At 48.3% G+C, this 17,333-nt stretch overlaps 3 protein-coding genes across 3 annotated transcripts in view; 1 reads left to right on the forward strand and 2 right to left on the reverse strand.

Moving 5' to 3' along the window:
• Pmar_PMAR002065 (trehalose-6-phosphate synthase, putative) overlaps positions 1–5,860 on the reverse strand; it is a gene marked incomplete at both ends in the record, with an annotated part of 8,526 nt that extends 2,666 nt beyond the window's left edge. The window contains 15 exons of the mRNA XM_002765483.1: positions 295–394; positions 1,195–1,352; positions 1,804–1,979; positions 2,046–2,169; positions 2,422–2,515; positions 3,161–3,288; positions 3,333–3,483; positions 3,889–3,966; positions 4,163–4,301; positions 4,520–4,600; positions 4,948–5,081; positions 5,133–5,227; positions 5,438–5,590; positions 5,635–5,721; positions 5,777–5,860. Of these exons, the coding sequence (XP_002765529.1) occupies positions 295–394; positions 1,195–1,352; positions 1,804–1,979; positions 2,046–2,169; positions 2,422–2,515; positions 3,161–3,288; positions 3,333–3,483; positions 3,889–3,966; positions 4,163–4,301; positions 4,520–4,600; positions 4,948–5,081; positions 5,133–5,227; positions 5,438–5,590; positions 5,635–5,721; positions 5,777–5,860 (1,782 nt within the window). The remainder of the gene's footprint in view (positions 1–294; positions 395–1,194; positions 1,353–1,803; positions 1,980–2,045; positions 2,170–2,421; positions 2,516–3,160; positions 3,289–3,332; positions 3,484–3,888; positions 3,967–4,162; positions 4,302–4,519; positions 4,601–4,947; positions 5,082–5,132; positions 5,228–5,437; positions 5,591–5,634; positions 5,722–5,776) is intronic.
• Positions 5,861–7,807: 1,947 nt separating this feature from the next.
• Pmar_PMAR002066 (gag/pol/env polyprotein, putative) lies at positions 7,808–13,074 on the forward strand (the record flags this gene model as incomplete). Its single annotated transcript, XM_002765484.1, has 2 exons — positions 7,808–12,962; positions 13,031–13,074. 2 exons carry the CDS (start codon positions 7,808–7,810, stop codon positions 13,072–13,074), a joined length of 5,199 nt encoding a protein of 1,732 aa, XP_002765530.1.
• Positions 13,075–14,231: 1,157 nt separating this feature from the next.
• Pmar_PMAR002067 (hypothetical protein) lies at positions 14,232–14,864 on the reverse strand. Its single transcript, XM_002765485.1, has one exon. The coding sequence runs from the start codon at positions 14,830–14,832 to the stop codon at positions 14,413–14,415; it is 420 nt and encodes a 139-aa protein (XP_002765531.1). The 5' UTR covers positions 14,833–14,864; the 3' UTR covers positions 14,232–14,412.
• Positions 14,865–17,333: the final 2,469 nt, after the last annotated feature.

Below are 17,333 nucleotides of genomic sequence, written 5' to 3' on the forward strand. Positions count from 1 at the left end.
AAAATCATCCAAAAACCTATAATGTTCCCGGGGGGAACTCGTTTTGAATTTTACACATGGCTAGGAACACTCTCTTCGAACAGTTCTCCATGCAAATGTCACATTGGGAACATTTTCCCCATCGTTATCAAACCCTAACGTTCCACCTAGTTCCTCTCACCGGCTCGTTAGTTCCTGCATAGGAAGCGTAAGACTCTCATCTAGCATATTGAGCACTTTCTCAGTGTCCCACGGATTCACCCTCAGACTGCCTGTCAATACTTGACTACAGCCCGAGAACTCCGAGCAGACCACCCGCCCCAACAGCGCTCCCTGCTGGTCTAGAACACAACGAGGCGATGCCGTTGGGTCTTCGTCTACATTCAAAGACATCGCGTAGCGAGCTGAGAGATACCTGAGCGAAGTCGTGGGAAAATATACACATGACCAACTACAAGTGTCAGCGACAATACGAAAATTTTGAGTTAATTTTGCGTGCCCTGCTTCGTGAGAAAACTCCCGAAATCAGCTGAGAAGAGCGAACATATATTCCACCAACACTGCTCAGGAGTGTTACTTTCGTGATCCATGAAGGAGTGGTACGATAGCAAAGTTGAACATCGACCGTACTGATTTTTTCGAGACATTTACCGGGAGAAAATCCAGTTATGGAGCACGTTAAGAGGTGAGGCCCTCAAAAGATACTGTGGGGCTCGCATGGCCATACCCACTGAAAACCGCCAGGGGCCCGCCGGCCGGGCCCAAAAGGCAAAACGTCTGATGGAGCCAGCCCCCTCTCACAGAGGATGGAGGCCGCGCGCCGCACATCTCCATGTGTTTAGTAATAATGCTAAGCCGTAGTAATAGCTGTGAACATAACCCATTTCTGGTCACCTCCTATCACTCTACTGTTGACCACATTGTCCATAATATTCAAGTTTCACCCATGAGTGAAAAACGTATTTAACATTTCACTTCGCGGAAGACAATTGTGTTATCGCTCGCGGAATTATACGCCTGATAATTTACATGGACTATTACATCACTTCATGTCGAACAGGTGAAACTCCATCACACAAAGTGTTAGTATCACAATTCACGAGGCTGGTGTTTCCCGATCGGTATATATCATTACTATCTCACTACTTCCCAATGGATCACAATACTAACAGGCGTTGATTCCAACCGTCACTGCGCCACGAAATTCCCCCTCACTCAAAGGGCGCCAAATTGAGCCCATCCTTAAGACTAGTGTCCAACAACATATCCGATACTGCCATAGTCGCCAGCCGATCCTCTGTTCCGATATCACCAGCGTAGAAGAACACATGAGGACCCATACTGTCGTTGATCTCCTTCGCCAACGCTGATATCTAAAAGCCGTTATAATATATATCACTACATATCAACTATTTATACATGAACATCTATTCTTATTATTGTATTATAGTTATATATTTAACAGCTGACGGTATCAATATTTCTGCAATAACATCAAAAAATAAGGTATTCCCTACTAGTGTGAGAAAATTGGCCCATGGTGAAATAAATGTTTGTTGATGACAACCAAAAATTTTTTGGGGAATTCTCACTAGTTTTCATATACCCCTACCACAAATCTTGTGCAAATTTTCAAAAAGTAGTCAGAGAACTCTCGAGTAACCTATTTTCCCAACACTGAGTGACATGCTCGAACTCACATACAATGCTGAACTCCTCGTGACATCTAGTTTTACAGCCTATATCAACATTGCATTGGTAATTTGATAACTCACTAGTCGAGCAATTTACAAAAATACCAAAAAAAACTCCGCTCCGCCGTACCCTCTTCGACAAAGTGATCCTATTCTCTGGACTCGTATGAGTTGTTGTAGTCCTCGACACCGCCAGCTGCACTAGGACCACTTTATTCCTATACGCTGGGTACACCTTGAGGAACTGGCGGAACGTTCTCAGCTTCAGCAGAATGCCCGACAGCCGTCCCAATCTATCCACGCCACCTACACACAGACCAAATTTTCCGATCACCGCGAAAACCTCCCCAAAAACTTTCCAAACTTTATTACATATAATAGTTTTTCCAGCAAACTTCGCCTTCAGTTCCTTAATGCGCCTTAGTACCTCCGGCGACCTCATCTGGGCCGCAATCAGCTCGAACTGAGTTGAGGCATGCCCCACCGTCACCAACACCTGTACATGACAACACCATTACTGGCACATCCACGACTGAAATCCAAGAAATCATTCACAAATCTATGATGTGCCCGAGGGGAACTCATTTTGAGCTAATTTTCCAACAAGTTTTCCACGTGAATCTCTTCACACTAGCAACATTTTCCCCATTGCTATCAAACCCTTTCCCAGAACAGAATGAGTTCCTGGTGAAGTCCTTACCTGATGCCTCTGTTGAGGAGAAGCACTCGAAGCCGGAGCCCCAGAAACGTAGCTGTAAGGCACGTCCAGCGCAAGGTAACCGTCTGACAGTCTATACGACATGTCCAGGCCCACCAACTTTTTCACTACTGTGAGGAAATGCCTGAAATTCAACTTAGAAGTGTAAAATTGGTACCAAACTCCAACACAGCCTCAGAGTCTCTATCTCTTCTCATCGTGAAAACCGATCCAGACGAAAACCCATGTAAATTCTGATCTGTCGTATTATGTTATATACCCCGTTTTTGAAAAATCGTACTCATTCTACTCGCGTAAATTTTCTCCGATGAAATAACAGCAATAGGTCACAAAAAGTAATAGAAGTGGTATTGGAATAAATGTTCCCTTTCCTCAGCTGAGCTGGGGCGTTTCCTCACTGAGTTTATATACGACTTCGGGTAGAAGTGTACAGAAACCGACGAGACTTCACTCGAAATTTTCATATAGTCACCGATACATGTAGTTGATAACGTGCATATTTCCCCACACTGAGTAGAAGCTCCGAACTGGAGTATATGACACTACGCTCAAGTCGCCACCAAATCAGATCGTCAGAGTAATTCCAAAATCACGCAAATTTTCAACAATTCTCTCAAAAGTTATCACTGGAGTTTCATCCGCCATATGAAAAACATATTTCACAAACCACTGCATAGCGCGAATATCGCGTTTTTCACCACAAAGTACTACGTCACTCCCCATAAAACGAGTGAAACTCCACATATCTGTTCCCCCTCTCCACTACTACCTCGCATAGTCGAAGAATTGGAAGCCGACCAAATCAGCAGCCAACAGCGACTGCATCACTTGCGTTCGCACAGGCAAAGTCAAGAATATCTCCGATGTCGGGAAGGGCGTGTGCACAAAAAGACCAATCTAAAAATACCAACTCCTCTACCACAAAATTGCCAAACCCTTACCGTCGCTTTCTTCGGAGGTGAGCCGCTACTACTACTACTGCCGGCCGGGCTCAAAGTCGGCGAGGAGGGGCCCCTCTGGCTCCTACGAAGGCCCCGACGCAAGAGCATAGGCACCAGTAGCAGGTGATAGTCGTTAACCCAGTAGACGTATCTGAACCCTGCACTGTGGAATATTGGAGTTTCATCCATGATATAAACACTAGTGAAAAATATATATCTCACGACGATTGAATATCGCGAATATCACGTTTTTCACCGTGTTTTACGCCACTTCACGTTAAACGGGTGAAACTCCGTTGAACCGAAAATTTCGTCCCCGCCCCGGTCGGAACCAAAAACATAGCAATATTTCATTTGTGCAATTAACGAAGTAGTTGCGACAGAAAATAATTCTTACAATAACTGCGGACTCCAAGACTCAGATTTCATCTAGTTCAACCTCTCAAAGTCCATACTCTTCATTTCACAGTGACAGTACTCAAGTTCACACTCACAGTCCTTTCTCTCACACGCCCTCAGCGCACTACCCCCATCAGCATTTCCCCTCCTCTACTACTCTCCAAAATTCGGCAGTGTTGGGAAAAGATCCGCATTCAGCAACACATCCACATATCGCTGATTCGCGTTCCGGTACCTACAATACACCCGACAAGATTCCGAACAGTTCGATCAGCCCAAATGCCCAGGGACTTATTTAACTCCAAGGTAAAAATGTTGCTAATGTGATTATGACATTTACATGGGAAACTGATTGAAGAATGTGTTCCTAGCCATGTGGGAAATTCAAAATGAGTTTCCCCCGGGAACATTCTCGATGATTCCCTGCTTACTTTTCCCACAGTTTGTTGTCGAACGTCATAAGGTCCTCAGAGTTATGCACCAGAGGCACTTGGTCATTTACAGTAGGCCATAGGAACGTTTGACAGAAATCGAGGAATTCTTCAAATCCATGCCGTGCTGGCTGTGGACCTACTGAGGGCGCATCATCATCATCATCATCGTATGCGCAACGAACGAAGCCTCGAGTTTTAGAAAGATCGATCGAGTTTTATAAAAACTGCCAAGCAGACTTCGCCCCAATATCGCGAACCATATCGATTACGCGGAAGAAGTCCATGGTGGTAAGTACTCACCAGAAACATCTTTACAGGGAACGCCCCTACTGCTACTACTACTACTACTACTACCTCTTCTTTTCGGCTGAGGATCACTCGAAAAGACTGGTATACAGTCATAGGGCAAAAGGACTTTGCGCACCTCCTCTTGTTCTGAACAATGAATGATAATTTAACAAATTCCAAAACTTCCGAATTGTGCATCAAACAAGTAGTGTTTCAGGCTGAAACTTCAACAAGGCTTAGATACAGTAACGAGCGATCATATACCTCGCAGGACTGTGGGCGAAAAAATCTCATCCAAGTTATTCATATTTGTATCAGTTTTAACGTTCCCTAGGATTGATAACTCTGCAAAAAATGTTTCTAATGTGACCATGACATTTACATGGGAAAAGCTGATTAGAGAATGTGTTCCTAGCCATGTGGGAAATTCAAAATGAGTTCCCTCCAGGAGCACTATAAATTCCCGGATGAATATCTGGCAACCACCTTAGTACCTTCCTTCGAGAGATAGTCCAAACCCGGCCAGCCAACAAAGAGGGAGCGATTCGGATTGAGCTCATTCTTAACAGCATGGAGAGTGGACATCGACACATATCGACTTGGGTACACCTCAAAGCCTCCTCCAGCCCTGAAGTGGCGAATTTACGGTAGGATTATGATCATCATGATGAAGTATTACTTTCTGCATACGAGCACTGGGAGCTGAATACTGACGAACACGACGCAGTCATCCGGGGTGAGCGTAATCGACGCATCAAAAGAGGCTGACCGAACCTGAGGAGAGCCAACACCTTACTGCTATTACAAACCAAGGTTGACTATATGATCAATTTCATCAGCTAAACTCATATCGTGAATACCAAATCTGCCGTCGTCGTAGAAGTGTACAAAACCAGCGAAAAAATTCCCAAAATTTCTTCAGAATTTCATAAACCCGTATTGCCGAGTATTTGCCTATTCTACCACACCTTGCACCGCTCCTACTCTCGGTAGCGATTCTTGGGAGGGTCCCGATGGCCGTAAAGAGACATGCAGCTCTCCACTGGAAGCGTCTCTGCCTCCCGACTCCAGACTTGCCGAATCAGCCGCGCCCGCACTAGAAGCTCCCGATGCTGTAGTAGTGTCGGTATGCTGCGGCTGAGAATAGCCAAAGAAGACCACAGTGCACACCTCCCATGTACCCTAGCAGCAGCGCCGCCCCTAGACAACAGGTAGCGGTAGAGTCCATCGTCGTCTTCGATGGTCATTTCCATGCCACTCGGTATAACCTAGAAAAACAAATCCAAAAAAACGTTGAAGGTAAAATGAGACCTGTCGAATGACCCTCTGCCCGGCATCAGTCCTCTCCCAAGACTTCAAATTCCCACTAGGGCCGACTGTGGCGTAAGCATACTCCGTCACACGCATTAGAGGTAGCATGGCTGGCTCGACGGTAAACCAGCAAGGGTAGAGCGCTTCCCGAATACACAAAGGCAACCCTAGAGAGAAATCATACGTGTTACAAGAGCAGTGTGGAAAAATATGCGTGTGCTCAACTACATGTGTCGGTGACAATATGAGAATTTTGAGGAAATTTTGGGAAAGTCTTGTTGGTCTCTGGGCAATTCCATCTAATTCAAATATAATAAGTAGGGAACCTCCTGAGCTCAGCTGAGGAGAGCCAACATATATTTCTCCAACACTGTACAGGAGAGATATAGAAAGAGAGCACCTCTTTTATAGTCCCAGTTTCCAAGGGATGGATGGCCACCAACAACCCGCACGGTATCGCCGACTTCTACTGCGTCATTGGCGAAGTGAAAATGGCAGCGAGTGAAGCACCCCGGGTCCTGAATGATTCTCATCGTGCTTGTACCAAAGCTGAGTAGACTTACGTGATGAGTGCCACTTGTCTTGAGTTCTGGAGACAGCACACCTGTAGGAGGGAGAGTGACCACATCTGGGCCCTCTGGTCTCCGGCAACGGGGACTGCTGGGCATTCAGAACAAATAAGCTGAAAATCATAAATTAAAAATAAAAAACTAAATTTAATAAAAGTTAACTTGTTAACCTAAGTTGAATACCGATAATGGGGATGGTCGCGTCGCTTCGCTAGCAATTCGTACTTTCAACACCGACAGTCCGTGACCGACCATGCTCCTCCTCGACAAGCAAAGTATGATTACGGCGACACAGTACTGGCTTCTATAGATATCTCTGTTCCCAAGCCTTGGGTAGCAAGACGTATCACTACTACGCCAGCTTCGACGACGATGTCCTTGAGTCTGTTAGAGATGGCATGGCTTGCTCGTCAACGCAAGCTTCTAGGCCATTTTCCGGAGGAGAGCGGGACAGCGACACCGATCTTGGCTTGGTTGCAGAATTCTCTGACAAAGCTCCGCTAAATTCTGCCATATTTACTCCTGCTGCACCGTACATGTGGCGCGGTGGCAAAGGTCGAGGCCGACCTCGTTATTCTTCCCCTCAGGGACCTTGAACGCGTTAGTCTATCGCGTTTTGCATGACCGTGCGAGCTCCCCACCAAGGAGTCTATAGCTTCGTCCTAACCAAATTGAGCGCTGTGAAGTGTTTTGCCGGTGGAGTTCCCACAGTTGGAATGTGTGCCACATCGCAAAGGCTTGCCCACGGGTGCAGCGCAATCAGGTAGGTGGTCGGCATCATCCTCCTACGGTGTCTTCCACCTGGGGACTGTACGCGTCCTTTCCTGTTCTTTTAGACATAGGCCGCTCAGCAGCCGCTGCTGAGTGACACTGCCCATGTCGGAGGCGGTAAGCCGGTTCGGAACCGCTATCTCTTTCATCCCCAAATCATGTTTCATGTCTTCTGTCACAGGAGTTCTGTGCAAAACTTCAGTGCAAGCTTCTGTTGGTAGTGTAACACTACCAACACTACTAGTGTTGCGGCTCAGCATCGTGTTGCACATTCCCCACTCGGTTTGGACAACGCCGCTTATGCCTCGATGCTTGTCCTGTGACGGTCAGTGACCGTCGGTCACAGTGTGACCCCCTTGCCTTCCATCTGTAGTAGATTGCCGACCTGTACTCCATCTTGCACGTTATCATATCCAGTGTGAGAGTATATAATGCACGAAGATATGCTGGAAGATATGTGACGGTTTCGTGATGATGAGGAAGAAGACCAAGACATTGAGGATGGTTTGAGATGATATAATTGGCCCATCGCTTTAGTGATCATCCTACATACTGTTGCATTCTCCTCAGTGGTTCTTTCTTCCTCTGATTCACTCGCCCACTCGGGTTGTGGATCAAGTCCGTCACCATTCCTTCAACTCCAATCGACGAACTTGCGTTCACTAGTGACTCGGAGCACGAGAACTACTACCCAGTCAAGAAGATGTCTACAAGATCAGAGGGTGACCATAAGAGTGGTTCAACGTCCTCCGGTGTGACCGTTCGCTCATTTAAAGAGCTTTGGTGTGGCAGTGGCCCCAAAACGTCGGACAAGACTGGGGCTACTGATGTATTGGGAGTTGCTCTGCGTGACTCTGGTATCCGTAAGTACCCAAGTGCTACGTTCATCATCTATGACCAGGTGACCTTGGATGATGATATCACTAAAACGACATGGTGTAACAACATACCACAACTTTACGAGCACTACTCCTCGTATGGTGACCTAAACTATTTCAAGGCGTTGAGGGATTCGATGTATACGTCGAGGTTTCCTACGGCCTTCCAAAACTTGGTTCAGGAACTCCAAGTTAAGCACTCCTTACCCATCCCTGTCATTGTTTGCCTTCTTCTGCATGAGGCGTACGTTGGTGGTGATACTGCTCTCAAGCAACGAACTGAGGCTATTACTGTGCGAATTCTCCTGTCCGAGAACCCTACTGACTATCACACTGTCCTCACTGAGGTGAGCAGACATAACGGCCTCGTATCATCCCCTCTTTTGGACCTATCGGCGGTCACCAGTGATGCTCTACCGGGTCTATCAACATTATCTGATGATGACGCATGGTGTGCCTTTCTCTACATCCTGTCTAAATCATGGTGTTCTTTGTCGACCACTTCTACAAACCCTACCTCTGTAAGAGACTCGTGGTCGTCGATATCTCAGAAAGATCAAGAATGGGTTGAGACCTTCCTGGCAAGAGAATCTGATGTGTGGAATGAGATGGTCTCATACTACGAGTACAAGCGTATCCCACCGCCCAGTGAATATGATCGAGTCATCCAGGTCATAAAGGGTGTCAAGGGCGCGGTACGCACATCTCTATCGGATGATCTGAGAAGGGAAAGGGTCCTTGTTGAAGACATTTCCTATGCGGACATCGTTGGGAGACTTCTAGACATCGAGGCCAGGAGCTTAACCTACTATCCATGGGAGAGCACCAAGAAATCTGAGTCCAAAGGATCTCGTCCTAACCAGTCGAATGCGGCAGCGGACGGTACCACCTCCCCTTCGGCTACCGGGCTGAAGCCCCATGAGAAGTCGTCAAACAACAAGGGTCCCAAGAATGATCGGTGGTGCGACATCTGCTCGAAGTATGGTAAGCACACTACCGAGCGGTGCTGGGAGAATCCTAATACTACTGCTACCATACCCGATTGGTTCAAGAACAAATCCTCTAAGGCTTCTACCAAGGAGAAGTCCGACAAGCCGGTTAAGCCTGCTGTTACTGTGAAGGAAGAGGGGAGCGAGCCAAGCTCTGGTGGTCCTGAGGAATCGCAACCGCGATACAACCTCAGAAAGACAGAGCCCAAGAACTACAAGCCGGCCTTTTGCACCAGCCCTTCGCGTTCTTGCTCAGCTGAGACCCCTCTATCAGCTCTTGGATTTAGAGCCTATCTGACTGATGAGAACTCCGGTTACAACGACCACCCCTCTACTGTTGTGGCCATCGATTCCCTCTGCATACCCAACCTTGTTGATAGCTCGCGAGTCGAGAAGGGTTGGAGCACCGTCCGTTATGATGGAGCTAGCTATATATCGTCCTCTGGCCACTCCCTCGACATCAAGGCAGCTGTTGTGGTACCGGTCACTGTCTATCCGATCGACGATGAATCCGGATGTTCGATCGGCCCAAGAACCTTCACCGTGCAGGCTCTGGTAGTGGAAATGAGGTCCGTGCTGCTCAACTGCGGTCTCATACTCGGTTCTGACTCGCTGGAAAAAATGGGGGCCGTTCTATCCTTCTCGAGCAAGACGCTCTCAGTACGGGGTATCGGCATCATCAAGATAGCTTCTCTATCTGCTGTTCCTCGTCCCATCTGTAGCAGCCTGCCCACTGCAAAGTCCCTAAACGATGCTGACATGGACCCTATCGAGGAGAGATTCGAGAACTCTTCTCTAGAAGAGGTGGTCGACTTCTGTAGGGACAAGCTAGAAGGAGCATCTCTGCCTGCTCTCGACTTCGAGCTACGGCACGGTACTACCCCCTATCAGTCCCCATCAAGTTGGAATGTACCAGCGGATCTCGTCGATGCCACACATCGTACGATCAACCGGGAGATAGAGACCGGCCACTGGGTGGAGCTGGAGCCAACAAGCCTGGAGGCGGACGCTTGGGTCTCCAACGCCTTTGTCAAGCCTAAGGGTAGACTGGACAGTGATGGTTTCCAGGAGATCCGGGTTTTACTTGACCTTCGAAGGTTGAATCAGGCTGTGGACGTTCCGTCACATCTCAAGGATGGCCCACTGTTGCCAAACCCCGAGGATTTCATCCGCAACATCCCCAAGGGGACCACCCACTATTCGCTGGTTGATATCTCGTCGGCCTTCCATGGATGCAAACTCTCGTCGAGGGCCTCTCGGCTACTCACATTCTGGCTATGTGGGCGGCTCATCAGATCACTAACCTGCTCTCAAGGTCTGGCCCTATCTGCTCTTTACTGGGGGCGTCACTTGTGGTCGTCGTTTGAGCTCATCTTCACTCACTGGTGGCACCGCTGGCTCTCTATTTTTGTGGATGACCTCTTGATAAGGGGACCATCCGAGGCCCGGACCCGTCTCAGACGTAAACTGATAACGGGGGCCTTGATCGCTATGAAAAAGGAGGTCAGTCAAAAAGTGCCAGACACCGTCGACACCAAGATCGATGTGGTGGGTCTACACTTCGAAGATGGCTCCTATCGTCTCTCCGATGCCAACCTGGCCAAACTAATTGCTGCCATGGAGGCGGCCCCGAAGAACGGTGAAGAGCTGAGAAGACTATGTGGAACACTTAACTGGAGTATATCCGCTTTTGAGACGGTTCACTTCAATGACTTCGCCAAGGAGATGAAGACTCTCAACAGCCTGATAAATGTTAAACCGTTCCGTTGGAAGGATAGTAAAGGTCCGGAAGCCCTGGACAACCTGAGAGAGCTCATGAAGCCCCGGAATCTTGCTCTTCATGGCATGAATGATCTCGTGAACGGCGATTCAAGTGGCCATGTCTGGGTGGTTCACAGCGACGCCTCGGATGTCGCAGTGGGGGCCGGTCTCTTCCGGGCGTCAGCCGACAACTTCTACGGGCACGATGATGATATTGATGAGCGTATGCAGGGCGCAGTACTAGTTTCACTCTACAGTAAGGCTCTGTCATCGTCATCTCTCAACTGGATGACGTTCGAGAAAGAGTGCTATGCCCTATATCTAGCTGCGAAGAAATGGCTTCCTCTGTTCATCTCAACTACAAGGAACTCTAGTAGAAGCTCTCCTGATAGACTGGGCCCGCCAATAACCTTCTTGACCGACTCGACTACCGCGTTGAAGCACTGGTCTACTTTCACCTCCAGCCAGGACCCGTTCGGCAGCCTCAAGGGACAACGGTTTCTCTCATGGGCTAGTAATATATCTGCCCTAGCTTATGTTGACCACAACATAGAGCATCTTCCAGGCTCATCCAATACCCTAGCGGATATGCTATCCAGGATCGGCCATGACTTCCTGAAGACAGCTGCGGCGGAGAGCAACCTATCCAGGCCGGTATTCTCCTGCCTATCGGTTCCTGAAGATCACCAACTGGACTCGTCTGATGATATCTCGGTCATGGCTCAAGCTCTATCCATAGACGAATCGGTCTTCCAAGGAGTTAAGATCCGGGAGATATACGCATACCCCGAGCTTCAAGGGGGCACTATATCTGCCTTTGCCAAGACGAAGATTGAAGCCTGGTACTGCTCCGGACTCTTCAAGAAGGTCGACGACGTCCTCTATGTATTAGAAGTTCTGTTGACCCCTTCGGTAGATAATGATGAGACGAATTCCGAGTCCAGCACAAAGCACTACGTCTTGGTTGTACCTGAAGGTTGCCCTCCTATTGGCTCCTTGTGTCACACAGGGGTCGGCTCTCTTAAGCAGCAGGTGATGTACCTTGCTCACGACACCATCATGTCCGGTTCTACACATCATGGGAAGTCAGCCACCATCGAGAACATCTCCAAGTCATATTGGTGGCCAGGACTATCGTCCTCAGTTACCAACTACATCGCGAGATGCCCAGTGTGTGCCCATGATCCTAGGAAGAGTGTGAAACAATCCCCAATGAGGACTCCACCTGCCACGGCAAGATTCAAATCTATTCAGATCGACCACAAGGAGATCCCTGATGCTATAAAGGTGAGGTTGAAGGACCTCCCGAGGACGGCGTGTGTCTTAAATATAGTCGATCGCTACACAGGCTTCATGGCGTGCGAGCTAGCTAAAGATCACTCTGCCAAAGAATCGGCCTTCTTACTGGTTCGCCGATGGTTCAGCAGATATGGTCCCTGCCACGAGCTATGTAGCGATAATGGTTCAGCCTTTGTGGCGTCTCTCTCTTCTGTCATATCTGCTATGTTTGGGTATCGATTGAAGTACTCTCTACCCCGGCATCCACAGGGGAACAGCATGGTGGAGAGAGCTAATTCATCCCTATCCCTATGCTTTCGTGCTGTCGAGGAGAGTGGTGACTGTGATACCGCAAGCGATCTCAGTATACATATCGGTAACGCCGAGTTCTCCCATAACCTTCGCAACGGTGCCTTCAGAAGAGTTTACGGTGAGGATATTCCTTCAGCCTTATCTCTCTTCAATGTGGCAACTCTACGAAGAGGTCAGGTTGAAGGACACGTGGTGCTTGATGACAAGACTGAGGCCGACCTCGTGAAGCAAGTCACATTAGGCTGTACTCTACACTGCCAAGAGTATCAGGTTGAAAGGCAGCTACGTGGGCACTACAATCTATTCAGTAGGGTAGCGGCTAGTGCAACTAAATCCGGATCCAAACCGGTGTTCACCATAGGAGATAAGGTGATCTATGAGGGGACTGACGATGTAGTCACAGCTATATCCTTCTGCCGAGTGACAGGCAGGCCTATGTCACTAAAGCTTGCCAGTGGTTGTAAGGTCTCGCCGGAGTCCTGTTCCTTCGGTGGTGATGACAGAGTGATCTCGCAGCCAACGCTCTCAGCGAGTAGGGTCCGTCCAGAAGGTGATCAAGAACAAGGCCCGGAATTCTCTGCGGGAGACCGTGTGGTTTTTCTGGCTGAGGCTACTGATGCCAACAAGTATTACTCCATAGGTGTGGTGCTCTCAACTCACATCAGTGGAATGGTCGAACTTCACGAATTGGACGGTGGTGGTTCCCAGAAGTGTTTCCTCCCATTGTGGATCTCGACGAGTACATGCTCTAGGGCTCAGAAGTTTCAGCGTGGAACGAAATGTCCGCGAGGCTACACGGCGTCTACCGTCACGGTTCCGATTGGCGACGTCTTGTTCACGGTTGAGATCTCACCAAGGGGGATGTTGAGCGAAGCCTCAAAAGCGAGGCTCATCTCGTCTGCTATATATATGTGATTTAAATAAGCTGGTCGGCGTATCTTCCTCTCTGGGAGTGCGGCGTACTTTCCTACTTTGACGTACACCGACTCGGGGGCTCTGTAGTAGATTGCCGACCTGTACTCCATCTTGCACGTTATCATATCCAGTGTGAGAGTATATAATGCACGAAGATATGCTGGAAGATATGTGACGGTTTCGTGATGATGAGGAAGAAGACCAAGACATTGAGGATGGTTTGAGATGATATAATTGGCCCATCGCTTTAGTGATCATCCTACATACTGTTGCATTCTCCTCAGTGGTTCTTTCTTCCTCTGATTCACTCGCCCACTCGGGTTGTGGATCAAGTCCGTCACCATTCCTTCAACTCCAATCGACGAACTTGCGTTCACTAGTGACTCGGAGCACGAGAACTACTACCCAGTCAAGAAGATGTCTACACATCTAGGGGTCCGGCCTATTGGGCATGGGTTTCCTGAGGGAACTTTCCTCCAGCGGTGTGGAGGCATCCACTCCATATCTGGCCGCTCGTCCGCAGACCCCCAGACTTTTCAGGTTGTCCAGCCAAGGTCGTGGCCATCTTTTCCTGCACCGTGCTCTCAGTCCCTGCTGACCCCCTCGTTGGCAGTTCGTAGTCTTATCGTTCAGGTTCATACTGTTTTTAGAAAACGCCGAGGAGAACAAGTGACTTGGTGAAAAAGTTGAGGCTCATGCAGTGCCCAAAGATGAACACGCCCAAACTTAACCTCTTGAAGGTCTACTTCGCGTTAAGTAAGATCAATGCTTTAGTAAGGTCACATCTTGCCGCGTTTGTCCGCTCGCCCTGCGCAATGGATCTTACTAATCACGGAATACGCCTCGAAATCTTACTCGGCACGAATAGATGCATGTGATTCCCTGTGGTTAACTTTAGCGGTGTTGAAACTGGTTCCTGTTCATTTGTATGGTTCGGCTATACACGGTACTCCTCCACAGACCCGTGGTAAACTAGTCAACTCGGCTCAGCGACTTTGTGTGAAAATAAAAAAGTGAAAAAGTGTACGATTCTCAGATCGTGAGAACCACATCAGAACTCAAACTGATGTGGGGAGAAATAATTTCTTCGGATTCAATAGGTGGGAAAGGCCTTCTAGAGATTCTTCAATTGCCAAGTCCCAAAAATGAAAATTATGGTGGTGGTGAGCTCTACATCAATCAAGCAGACCCCTAAGCGTCCTATTGCACCCTGAAGGACTCGCATTCACGTGGGTACCGTTGACTGTCAGAGTGAACGAATCGCGAGTACGGTCGTAGGGGATCACCCGCCACTCGGCCGGTTTGAAATGCAACTCCTCTGCGAAATTAGTGAAGTTCTTATCCTTGATGTCCAAGTACAGATTCCTGTGCTCGCCGTCAACAGTCCATGGGATAACTCCAGTCCCATTGACGATCAAGTCGAGGTCGACAAGGAGAAAGTAGAGAATGGATACTTTTTCGGGAGCCGACGGATCGAAGATGAAGATTGCTGCGAAGTTGCCACCCGACTCAGTGCAGTATACTGGCTCAGGGGGAAAGGTCCGGGCAATCGACAGAACACCGAGTAGGATGACGATGGTAAAGATAACGGACATTTGAGTGGTGATTACTACTCCTGACGGAAACTCAATACAGCCAGAACCCAGCTATCATAATCGAATTACGCGATAATCAACCCTAATGCGTTGTGCAAGTTGATTGAGGTGTCCTGGAACGTACGTACGAACCCTGCGACACGCAGACTGGACCGCAATGATTTCAGCGCAATCGCACAACATTGTGCTGTTACTTCACGCGCCAATGCATGACAACGAGAATGGCATATCATAGGAAGGACATACGGTAGGAAGTGATTCCTAGTAGCGTAGTCAACATAAAGTTCCCATTGTGAACGGGGAGTTCAATATTCACCTTCGGATATTGCGATGCTCTGCACTGAAGTTCTGCGGCCGAACTTCAGTGCGATAAGTTATCGCAGAGTCAATTCACGCGCCTGACTTTGTGCTGAGTGTAATGGTTCAGAATCGAATGAACGAATAAGAGGGAGATGGCGCTGTAACGCTGCCGGAGAACACGAACGTATAACCTCCGCTACATTTTCTGTAATGCTATTCTTGACAGCAAGTGTTGACGATGCGTATTGAAGGAAATGAGCAGTTTTTCTGTCGCAGTTGAGCATCAGTGCACACGTGGATATTGCACAAATATGAACCAATAACGCACGCGATATCCGCGGAAGAAGCACAGAGGTGATAGTTCAATTACTCTATCAAATTGCTATGACAAGTGAGGCTGATAACTCAAGTTGCTGCATTCTCGTGTACAAATGATACGATGCTGGTACTACGCACATTCGTGAAACTTGAGCTCAAATTTGCGTCCCTGAAAAGCCTCGAGCTGCACTTCCACCTCAGAGGGAGCATGTCATGCACGCACAGGACTTGATGACCAGAGCGACTCTGACAGAGCCTTAACGTCTCGGAATTATACGACCGGAGTCGGCGCCAGTACATGAGTGTGTATGCAACATATAACTAATTTGGGGCATATTTCACACAAAACACTCCTCAGGGTGCGCATTGGATTTGGGAGCAAGCGGTAAGGAGCCGTAAATCCTACGCGAGGGGCGTTGGACCTCGTGTTTCTCGAAGGAGCCTCTTTATGCGGGCTTGTGAAATGTGCCCCGGTCTGCCCTCCTTGCCTCCTTCTGTTGCGACAGTCCCCTCCCCCCATGTCAAGTTCACTGTGAACTGTTCACATGTAGATCACGCTGAGGGTCTCCCACATGGTGCCCAGATCGTGTGCTGGCGCAGACCACAACGACGCATGTCAATGATTCTCTCGAACTTCACCATGAGCGCTACGCGAGTCCAGAAGCTCGGGGAAGTCGTTTTATCTAGCTTTGGAGACTAGGTCTCCATGACCTGGTCATGGTCAACGTAGCGAGGAAGCTTGGAATCGGTGAGGAAATCTCCGATTCTTCGCCCATAGTCAATGTGGTTCATCCTTCTCGACTAGCTCATTTCTTGGATATTTTGGTGCTGGAGCTCGAGCATCCCTCCGATTCAAGATTCTCTCATCGGATTACTTGAAAAAAAGACGAGTTCAGTGACTTGGTGGAGAAGTCGAGGTCGATGTTGTGTACAAAGATGGACATACTCTACACCTTTTAAAGACCTCTTCCGCGTTCCATAAGCTCGATTCCGCAGGGCGAGCAATCATCCGAGCCAAGATGCCTTAGTAGGATCAATTTCGCCCGCGCGCTCGATAGAAAAATCAATTCTGACGACACGTGTCATTAGTACAATCAATTTTGCCGGCATGTCTGGAGTAAGTTCAATTCCGACGAAAGGCGGGAATCGATTCCGCTGATAGTATAATTGCAACGACGTATAAATCGCATACGAACCACTCGACAACATGTTCACCCGAGTGGCCGTGTTGATTTCATTATGTCATTCCTGTAGGAGGCTATCGTGGTCAAATAAGGAACTAAGATGCACATCAACAAGTGAATACGACAAGGATCCGACCAGTCAATCGATTGGCGATTCGCGGACAGGACAAAATTAATATTCGCCTCCCAGGCTGCAGCATCGATGAAACCCTTCCGGATTCATCTCAGCAGCTGAGACTCAGCATGATTGGTTCATGTTATTACTATGTACTATGTTATATGGTATAATATATTATATAAAGGTGTGCCGAACCCGTATGTATTCATTGTGCGAGGATGAGCCTTACAGTATTGTCTGTGCGTTCACTGAGCATTAATCGTGTGACCTTTCATTCTTCACCTCCTTGGATACAACTCCCACGAGAAAGATTGCGACAAGTTATTGAAAAGTCTTTGTCAGGATTCAGCACCTCACATCCTGATTGCACGATTAACTCACAACAGCTGTGACGAGGTTTGAGACGCAAACTTCGAGCGAGTTGGCGCCATATTGAGAACAAGGCTACTAACACGGTAACCGACATTGCATCATAAGAGTAACGATCATGCCAAAACCCCCCTTTGAAATGACTATTACGCTACTTCAACAGCGCGGGTCACCGTGACTAGGATTCACAGCATACTTCGAGTTACGACACG

Source organism: Perkinsus marinus (genome assembly GCF_000006405.1).
Source record: "Perkinsus marinus ATCC 50983 genomic scaffold scf_1104296975500, whole genome shotgun sequence".
NCBI classification, from domain to species: domain Eukaryota; phylum Perkinsozoa; order Perkinsida; family Perkinsidae; genus Perkinsus; species Perkinsus marinus.